This window comes from Haliotis asinina, chromosome 6, assembly GCF_037392515.1.
Source record: "Haliotis asinina isolate JCU_RB_2024 chromosome 6, JCU_Hal_asi_v2, whole genome shotgun sequence".
NCBI classification, from domain to species: domain Eukaryota; kingdom Metazoa; phylum Mollusca; class Gastropoda; order Lepetellida; family Haliotidae; genus Haliotis; species Haliotis asinina.
In genome coordinates this window covers 50405250-50416284 of record NC_090285.1, presented here as the reverse complement: position 1 = coordinate 50416284, position 11035 = coordinate 50405250, and the positions used below count along the sequence as shown (strand labels likewise).

The following is an 11035-nucleotide window of genomic DNA, read 5'->3' as shown; positions in this document are numbered from 1 at the left end:
AACTCATGTTGAAAAAAATGCCAGTGGGTCAGCCCGGGAATTTTAATTACATGTATATCTTTCTATATTTTTCAATCTACGTGCCTGTATGCACGATGTTCGTGATTTATTTGGTAATTTGTGTTTGACTGCCTTATTCCTCTAAATTTCATAATATTTAAATTAACACCCACCCACCCCCACAAAAAACAAAACAAAACAAAACAAAAAACAAACCAAAACTGCATAACGTCATGTTTATTGACTATCAAAACTAAGTTGTTAATGATTCATGATTTGTGGTTTAATGCCCAGGAACTTGTGATTGTTGGTTCGAAACTTCCTTCACTTTGGTATTGTTTTAAGTCTGTATCACTGGGGATTTCACTGAAGTGCTTGAAGTCTTGGTCTGCGTCACTTTAAGCAACCCGTGAAGATCCCGGGGTAGAATAGGCCTTCAGCAACCCATGTTTGCCATAAAAGGTGACTATGCTTGTTGTAAGGGGCGAGTAACAGGATCGGGTGGTCAGTCTTGCTGACTTGGTTGACACATGTCATCGGTTCCCAATTGTGCAGATTAATGCTCATGTTGTTGATCACTGGATTGTCTGGCCCAGACTCGATTATTTACAGACCGCCGCCATATAGCTGGAATATTGCTGAGTGTGGTGTAAAACTAAACTCACTCACTCACTCACTTTTAGCTTTCCTTCGCCATCATGATGACACAAAACTGTCAGCATTATGGAAGTTCCTGAGTCAGTAATGAATTATTCAACTTCATAGAAAACAACCTTTTTGTTTATTGCAAAGAGTGATGTTTCATGTAGATTCTGACACCATGATCAAGCTAAAAGAAAGCTGTCAATGACATCAATGGATTCAATTTAACAACATACTATCATTGGCATACTGTTTAGTGTAGAGCTGAACCAAACTCACTCACTCACTACAGCAGAGTTTAGTCTTCAGAGGTAACTTCTTGATTTGCATATTTGTTCCAGGGATGGTGTGACAGCCTAGTGGTTACAATGTTCACTCCCCACACCTAAGACCCAGGGTCAATTCCAGTGCAATGTGTGAAGATATTGCTTAAATACTGCTGAAAGCAGCATAAAACAAAACTCATTCACTCACTCACTGTTTGTTCAGTGCCAGTAGAAAACCATAAGCTACTGTGACACAATATCAGACTGTTCCAAAAAGTTCTTAAAGCCATGTCCACGACGTTGACCATACCATTTATGCTTCTGACATACAACTGACTCAACCCAGCAGTTCATAAAGTTGTTTATTCAATACTCATCAATATAAATATAAATAAATAGGTATAAAATTATTGAGCATTGATTCTAAAAAATACTTTGGTTAAAAACATCAGATTCAGTACAAGCTCAATAATATATAGTTTTAAACTACGTAGAAAATATGAATCTTTCTATATAGATGCAAGATCAGAAAAACTGACACAAAGGTGCCATATCAGCACATATTGATATGGAGGTGCTTGTTCACCATTTACTGATATGCAGGGTATGTCCAAACTCCCCAAAATTTCAGTCAGACCACAGGGCTGGTTATATGTAAAACTTGCCAGTCCTGTCCCACACCTACCTGCTTGGAAATAATTTAGTTTTGACAAATGACATTGTTTTTTGGAATTCATCATCTATTTTTTACGAGTGAATTAATTAGGATTTATTATCCTGATTTATATCTTCATGTACATATCTAAATTTTAATTTGAGAATCTGGCAGACCATGTTGTGATGTAAGATCAGCACAAATTGATATCAAGGTACTACATCGGCATGTATTTAAATGATGGCATAAAATAAGCACACTGATACAGAGATTCAATTCAGTACAAAATCAAGTTAACAATAAACTGGGGTTCATGTTCTTTTCAAAGCCACCTGTCACAGGGCAAGTAGATGATTTGATGTTCGGAAAGTGTAGACTAACAACTAGTCTGTGAAATGAACTGAAAAAAGTGAGAGGAACTAAAATGAAATGAAAAGGAGCCATACAAATTTCTTAATTTTCAGATGCTGTGGAAATCTAGACTTGCCACATTTTCTAGACTTCCGTGGGCTTTCTTGGTTATATTTGCTTCTGGGTCTGTACGAGAGACTACGAAAAGTGATAAACTGCCAAGAAAGATAATCCTACGTCATTATCATCACAAAATTTAAAAGCTACATTTTGAGCAGATATGAAATGAAAACCAAGTTTATTTGCAGTTTGAAACTGTAGGCGGAAATTTTCTAATAGCCCACGGACAAGTAAAATGCCATTATTTGATTACCCGAAATGAAAACTGACTAGTCTCGGGCGTCGGGCAATGGGATTTTAGAGCCCCTGATGAAGATCACAAATTCACACTGACAGTACAGCAGTAGTGACATCACATATATGTACACACAACATTTCACTCTGTACTAATTCAATCCAGCCAAGTGCACGACGACAGGGTCATGTTCTACTGAAGCCTGTAATATATCAATATCAACATAATCACTAATGTTGATTTTCAATAGGGTCTTGTCATGGGGCACATGCTGATACAAAGAAACAAATATATTTTATATATTTCACTGAATCTAATAGTCACACTTGTGATGGGATAGCTCTTGCATATGCATCAAAAAATAAAACATGCCAAGCATTAGGAGAAAATCAATGCAAATCCAAGTTTATGGCATCTTTTGTCAAAATGATAGTATTTGTATTCCCTACCAACATTCACCCATTCTCAGGTAATAATCAGTATGGAATAGGGCTGCACAAATAATGGGATTAATACATTGCACCAATGAAGGAATCAAAGAAGAAAATGGGTGAAATAATTTGTAACAAGGCCACAGTATATACAGGTAGATGGTTCACCTGGATCTCAAGAAGAGGAACACTTTCTTTAACGTAAAGGACAGCTAGGTGTCTCTTGTCTCAGTGGAAAAGCCTGCATCTAAAGACGGGGAACACATTGCTTAACTTAAAGGACAACCAGGTGGCATATGTTCTGTGTCAGTGGAAAGCCTGGATCTAAAGACGGGGAACACATTGCTTAACTTAAAGGACAAACAGGTGGCATATGTTCTGTCTCAGTAGAAAGCCTGCATCTAAAGATGGGGAACACATTGCTTAACTTAAAGGACAACCAGGTGGGATGTGTTCTGTCTCAGTGGAAAGCCTGGATCTAAAGACGGGGAACACATTGCTTAACTTAAAGGACAACCAGGTGGCATATGCTCTGTCTCAGTGGAAAGCCTGGATCTCAAGACGGGGAACACATTGCTTAAATAAGGGCAGCTTGGTGTCATGTATTCTTTCACAATGTTGTGGAAGGCACTTGAGGCTCTTTAGGCACTACATCCTGACCGAGAGAGGCGCCTGCACCGCTGTGATGGAGATGTATTGTGGGGGAGTTGGCCATGATGCGTGTGATAGAGGCAGGTTGTTGGGAGCTGGCCACCAGGTAGCTGGTCAGGGACACCTTCAGTTGTGACAGCTTCAACAGATTGTTTAGCTCCTGATCATCCATCGCCTTCTGGGCCTGAAAGAAACATTGCAAAGATCAGTCACTGCAGAAGTGAACATTGTATAAATAGGTCATTTGTAGCAAAACGGAACATGGCACAGATCAGTCATAGCAGAACAGTACATTGTACAGATCAGCCATAGCTGTAAAGAACATTGTATAGATCATTTGTAGGAAAATGGAACATGGCACAGATCAGTCAAAGCAGTAAAGAACATTGTACAGATAATTTGCAGCAGAACAGAACATTGGTCAGATAATTCGTAGCAGAACAGAACATTGTACAGATCAGTCATAACAGGACAGAACATGAATGCAAAATAGTGACTGTATTTCACTGACAGCCATCCAGTGGTTGTGAGTTAACAATATTGTATTGTATACTAGTATATTTTATCTACATATGTGTTATGCCCAATCTGGTCAATGGACCGTGGCATGTATTAGTTCTAAAGCTAAAATGATGAAGTTGTTTTACGAAGATCTGTTCACCAAATTGTTCTACAATGATACTACTACTGTGATAAAACACAGATAAAATCCATTATGAAAAAATATGTCTGATGAAATGTAGATTGTAATGTGCATCGAATTTGTGATCAACCATTATCAGTAAAAACATTACCAAATGATGCCTTTCACTGGACTTGATCCATTCACAAAATTGCTTTTCCTGCTTACAAGCAATGTTTTTTTTTGTTCATATAATGATCAGATATTTGTTGGCATGCAATAGACAGTGGTTGTGTATTAACAACTACGTACAAGTTTAATCTATGTACATATGCACCACTTACACTGAGCTGTGCCTCCTTCTCCAGCAACAGCTTGGCAAGGCTGTCATCACTTTTCGTCTTCTCCATCAGGAGACTGTGGATCAGCTTGTCCCTGAAACCAAGAGATTACAGTTACCTTACAATGGGACATTTGGTTCCACCCATAAATAAATGTTTTCAAACTATAGGTTAAGTGAGTGAGTGAGTGTGTCTTTTCGCCACTTTTGCACTATTCCAGCAATATCATGGCAGGGGACACCAGAAATGGGTTTCACACCATGTAACTATTTGAGGAATTGAACCCAGACTTTCAGTGTGATGAGCTAACGCTTTTAACCACTGAGCTGCCACACCGCCCCTTTAAGCACAGGAGATGGTTCCGTAATTCCTACAGCTGTACATTGTCATAGTAACAGATATTGACTTATCACCAAATTTTCACTTTTGGTATTTCAGTATACTCACTTCTCCATCTTTTGCTGGTGTTTCAGCTGCTGTAGCTCCATGGTTTGTTCTGCAAGCAAACAGAAGTCAAAATATTGTTAGTTTAATTGTGTGAAATAAATTGTTGCAAAGATACATAAGTTATCTCCCTTGATCCAGTCATATGTGGGACTTAAAACGCAGTACAAATAAGCAGAGTATGAAACAAGGCCCATAAGATGGATTAGATTTCTAAAAGACGGTCTAAATTCACAGCCAGCCAGCCTAATGGTCTAGTAAAAAATTTTAGATGTTTCATTCATCTGGGTAAATTGATCACCAGATCTAATCTTGTCCCTTTTCGGGATGGTAATATTTGGAACTTTCTACTCACCCTTCCTGTTGTAACTTTGTTTGACTTAAGCACATACTTACAGTGTGAATTATATATATGCTTTTTCAGTAAAAAAAACAATGTTACTTCCAAACTTCATCTGTTATGACCCAAATGCAGCTGTTACTACCCAAACTACATCTGTTACTACCCCACCAAATCTGTTACTACCCCATTCCATCTGTTGCATCTGTTACTACCCCAAACTGCATCTGCTACTACCAAAATGCATGTGACTACCCAACTCAACCATGATTACCAAACTGCATCCGCTACTACCCCCCAATGGTATCCATTACTACCCTAAACTGCACCCATTACTACCAAACTGCATTCGTTACTATACCTACTGCATCCATTTCTCATTTTGCTGTCTTACCCTGGTCTAGTCTCTGCATCTCATTCTGCAGCTTCACATCAGTCAGGTCCTGAAACTGTTCCTCTTGTTCGTACTGCAATGATCAATAATGTCATGTCAACACAGACAGTGTGTATATAGTCTTTGTACCAACTTTGAACATTGTAGATATTGAAAGGACAGTTATTTCAGTATAAATGGGAAAGATCCATCTGACATAAATAACCTGCCCCTAAACATTCCTCGACCATTTCTAAGCTTTCACATATTACTTCATTGAAACTGTGATTACCTGGAGTTTGAGCTGACTTCGCTTATCAATCGCACGGTCATGCAACTTCTGAAGTTTATCATGAGCAAAGTAACCCCGAAACACGACTTTTGACACGACATAGCCAATGGCCTTGCATCTCTCTAACAGCTGAGGATAACTGTCAAGGTCGTTCAGTTTTGAAGACTGTTCTATAAATGCCATGTACCTGCAGCAGAGTAAACTAATGTTTAGTTTCTGAATATAAAAAGTTTTGAGAAAAACAAAACACTCATGTAAATTGAAAAGGAGGCCCAGTGTACTGGGAGATCTGGAACATGAGAAAAATCGTGACTTTATCTAAAGCTTTCATACTGTACCAATGGCAGAAAGGAAAGAAATATACTTTGGGGACTATGAGACAGAGTGGTATCAATACAGAATTAAGAAAAGAGACCCATGAAGATCCAAGCTGGAATTGGTTTTAGGAATCCATGCACGGCGAAAGAGGTGATTAACGGGATTGGTTGGTCACGCTTGGATGACTCGGTTGATACACGTCTTCATAGCCCTACTGCATAGATCGCTGCTCATGATTTTGATCACAGGATTGTCTGCTCCAAACTCGGTTACTTGTAGACAACAGCCATATTGTTGGAATATTGCTGCGTGTGACCAGCGAACCAATTCATCTGATGAGGGAGTAAGGGACTGTTCATAATTAATGTGAGCCTTGAAGGCCTGGGGTAGAATAGGCCTTCAGCAACCCATGCTTGCCATGAAAGGCGATTATGTTTGTCGTAAGAGCCGACTAACAGGATTGGGTGTTCAGATTCGCTGACTTGGTTGACACATGTCATCAGTTCCAATTGCGCAGATCGATGCTCATGCTGTTGATCATTTGATTGTCTAGTCCAGACTCGATGATTTACAGACTGCTGCCATATAGCTGGAATTTGCTGAGTGCAGCGTAAAACTAAACTGATTGACTCACTTGCTCATAATTAATAGCTAGCTGGGATGATGATTAAAGAAAAGACAGTGTATATTAATAACCATTACTGAAATCAATACGATTACATCATAAATCTTTTCAACTTTCATACAGAGCTTAAGCATTCAGCTTTTGAACCATTGCCCCATTGTTATTGAAAACAAGATTTACTTACGTTCTCTGACTTGCGAAAGTCACAACATCTGCACACAGACAGCTGAAATATAAACACTGTTAAATATCAGATATCAATCAAAAAGTGTCTGAGAGCGATAATGAGATAAACTTGTAAAATCTTCAACCAATAAAAATAGAGTCGTATCACAATCAATCACTTGTTTACTGCATGAAAGGCCATAGGTCCAAAAGACATATATATCAACAATGACATATATAATCAACTTCTAACTAACCAATTCTTTTCTTAACAAAAAATGTATTGTAAATAAATAGGTCTAGTTTGTGTTGTTTAGAAGATTCTTTGCAGGAAAGTAAAGAGGACAATAATTTCTTATTACATTGATATTAGTCAGAGATAAAGGCAAGTGTGGTAGATAATTATTTCTTAGATTTTCATATACAGGACAAATACACAAAAACTGGTATTCATTTTCAGTAATGTTACAGAATGGAAACATTTAATCCGCACATTTACAATACTGAGACTGATGAAATTACTAGCTCCAAAAGGCTATCCATTTGGTTTTGTGTTGGACAATACATTGAATGAGTCAGTGGGTTTGGTTTTATGCCGCATTTAACAATATTCTGGCAACATCATGGCTGGGGACATCAGAAATTGCTTCATGCATTGTTCCCATGTGGGGAATCAAACCTATGTTTTCAGTGGGACAAGCAAATGCCTTAACCACTGGGCTATGTTCTCGCTCCCCTAAACAAAGCAGCATAAGATCTGAGGAAAGCAGCAAAATTAACTTTAATAATTTGAATTAAGATTCTTGTCCGGACAATTTGCTTACTTGACAAAATCAGCAATCGGATCCCTAGTGGCATTCAGCTGAAATATGTAAATGATAATTCAGTTATTGTGAATGTGAGCAAAGTAAAAGAAGATAAAACAGATCAGTTACCACAACAGACTTAGATGATTATGTTTACACGGTGCTATTTAGAAAGTGGTCAAATGCAACATGTGTCATATTTGGGATTTCACTTTCTCAGTAAAGTACAAATTCTAGTACTTTTTTTTGGTTGAGTCCCATCTGAGATTCGAACCCGCACCCTCGGAGTCAGGCACCTAATCGCCAGCACACAAAGTCAGCCGCCTAACCCGCTCAGCCACCGTGACTTCCATGCGGTGGCTGAGCGGGTTAGGCGGCTGACTTTGTGTGCTGGCGATTAGGTGCCTGACTCTGAGGGTGTAGATGATTATGGCTGATTTGTGACTGTTGAACTAAACCAGTTTTCATTAGGTGGGATGGTTGAAGAAGTTCATGTCTGAACAATGTCTTCATGTCTGAACCATGTCTTCATATCTGAACCATATGTGTTTGTGTCTGAACCTCATGTGTTCATGTCTGAACCATGTCTTCATGTCTGAACCATCTGTCTTCATATCTGAAGCTCATGTACTTTTAACACTATTTGTACTGTTGTTTTACACAATGTAAAGTCAAAACTTTCAGAATGTGATCAACCCCATAGGTTACAGACAACTGGTCTAAACTGAAAATATATGCTTATAAATGACTCACCATTTTTTCAATATCAACAAGCTCATAGAACATCATCAACTTGACTCGGATGAGGGCGTCATCAGCTGTCCGCACTTCATCCACCTGTTCAACACATGCATCATCTTCTAATGATATACAAAATGACCTCTGATCTCTGACATTTGTATTGTGGAACATTATTGCATTAATGGAACATTAAAAAAGGGGTTGCATCGCATAACTTGGGAAGAAACCTGGAAAAAAATAGTGGAACACTTGTGCTTGCTGGTGATCTGTTTTTTTTTCTGCCTCAGTACACATTAAGCATATAGGGGAAACTGTAAGGATGCAAACCTCTGTACTTACAGGATCACAATATATACTGAACAGCAAAAGAAATGTCAAGTTTTTAACTAGAATATATAAACATGCACGGAAACTTGTGTTTCTTTTGCTTTTCAGTATATATTCTTATACAATTCATCTGATGAGGGAGTAAGGTATTGTTCATAGTTAATGTGACCCGTGAAGATCCGCGTTAGAACAGGCCTTCAGCCACCTTGCCATGAAAGGCGACTATGCTTGTTGTAAGAGGCGACTAACAGGATCGGATGGTCAGGCTCGCTGACTTGGTTGCCACATGTCATTGGTTCCCAGCTGTGCAGATCGATGCTCACGATGTTGGTCACTGGATTGTCTGGTCCAGACTGGATTATTTACAGACTGCTTCCATATAGCTGGAATATTGCTGAGTGTGGCGTAAAACTAAACTCACTCACTCACTCACAATTCATGGCTAGTAGGGATGATGATGAATTTTATGGAGAAGCATATAATTTAACTGGATTCTGGAAATAATTGGCGAAACACGTTGGATCATACTGAAACAATATCGGTACCTTAATGGTCAGATCTATATATAAATCTGACATTCACACATGGCATCAGCTAGGAAGTGAAAACATAGATACCATAACAACCACAACAACAACAAACAACAAAATCAATGTACCACTGATTTGTTGTACATGTAGCAGCATAGTTTCAACTCACATTGTAATAGAACTGGTCTGGGATGATCTTCAGCTTTTTGAATTTCTGCCCATTTCTGATAATGTGAGTTTTGTTCTGGGGATCTGTTCCATGCCACTCGAAATCATGCAGCCTGTTGTCAAGAAACAATACTGTCAGAACTTTACCTGGTCACATTGGATATGTCATTTGTCACTTCTCCATATCCTTCGTGGATGTTAAAATTTATATCCACATCTTTCATGGATGTTCTAGCATATCACACCATATCCAGTTTAATTTCATATTTAATTTCAATTGTATCAGATTATCCACCTCTGAAGATCCGGCTTAGAACTGGTCCTCAAAAACCCCTGCTTGTCGTAGGAGGTGAGTAAGGGGATCAGGTGGACAGACTCACTGACTGGGTTGACATCCCAAGTATCCTAATTGAGAACGTCAGTGCTCATGCTGTTGATGGGCTGGTCCTGACTCAAGTATTTACAGATCACTGCCATATGGCTGGAATATTGTTGAGGGCAGCTTCAAGTCAACCATCCTACAATTTGGCCAGTCAGAGATATGATACATGGACATGACACGACACGACACGACACGTACGACACGACACGACATGACATGTGATATATGATATGATATATGATATGATATATATGTGACATGACATGACATGACATGACATGATATATGATATGAGACATGACATGACATGACATGACATGACATGACATATGATATATGATGATATGATATGATATGATATGATATGATATGATATGATATGATATGATATGATATGATATGATACACCCCACCCCCCGACAAAAAAGACAGAGTTGCATGTCTTTTGCTGTTTGGTATACATCAACTACAACAAGTTCAACAATGTGTATCTCACCATTCGCTGTCACCAGGCATGAACTGGCAGGGCCCATACTTGATGTATCGCTTGACGGTGTCGTTACTTTTATCTTTGGCATACACCACGAGAGCCTCATTGGCATCCATGGAGATAACCTCTTGAATGGTGATACTGGAAATTCTCACCGGGTTTCTGTACATCACATGGGGCCTATAAACACAGGAAATTGGTATTAGGGTGCATCATAACAACCAAGGACTTTCAGAAATCTACATCTGTCTTGTGAATGTTCTCATAAACTCACAACAGCTTCTACAGTTTGCGGGAACCTATGAACATTACGTAGAACAGGCCCCTACTCACATGTGCCGCCACTTTAGACAACTACAAAAAACTTTTTTTGTTGTTATAAGCAAATAAGAGTGATGTCCCTTGTTATTAAAGATGGCTGCAACTAAAAGCACACGTTGTTATGGTTGGAGTTTTATTACACCAAGTCCCTACAGTGTTTCCTTGATAACAGAACATAGTGTATGCAATGGAATATTGCTGTAATTAACGCAGTGTAACTGCCGTGTAGCTGTTTGAGGTGAATCATAGAGCAATGCTAATCTTGCCTTTGTTTTGGAAACAGGGAAACTTTATGTAAAGGAAAGTGCTTTTCCTATAAAGTCCCTGACGTATAATACTTGCACATTTTCCCAGCTCATCCTTTATTTGCAGAGATAATAATTCTGAGAATTCAGTTGA

At 38.7% G+C, this 11035-nt stretch overlaps 1 protein-coding gene across 1 annotated transcript in view; it reads right to left on the bottom strand.

Annotated features, from left to right (window-relative positions):
* Positions 1–1253: 1253 nt before the first annotated feature.
* The window catches only part of LOC137286336 (uncharacterized), a 14098-nt gene continuing 4316 nt past the window's right edge, over positions 1254–11035 (bottom strand). The window contains exons 4-13 of the mRNA XM_067818130.1: positions 10322–10495; positions 9445–9556; positions 8431–8514; positions 7696–7733; positions 6891–6932; positions 5764–5950; positions 5493–5565; positions 4762–4810; positions 4318–4408; positions 1254–3535 (exon numbers count right to left, since the gene is read on the bottom strand). Coding sequence (XP_067674231.1) covers positions 3311–3535; positions 4318–4408; positions 4762–4810; positions 5493–5565; positions 5764–5950; positions 6891–6932; positions 7696–7733; positions 8431–8514; positions 9445–9556; positions 10322–10495 — 1075 coding nt within the window. The 3' untranslated portion in view covers positions 1254–3310. The remainder of the gene's footprint in view (positions 3536–4317; positions 4409–4761; positions 4811–5492; positions 5566–5763; positions 5951–6890; positions 6933–7695; positions 7734–8430; positions 8515–9444; positions 9557–10321; positions 10496–11035) is intronic.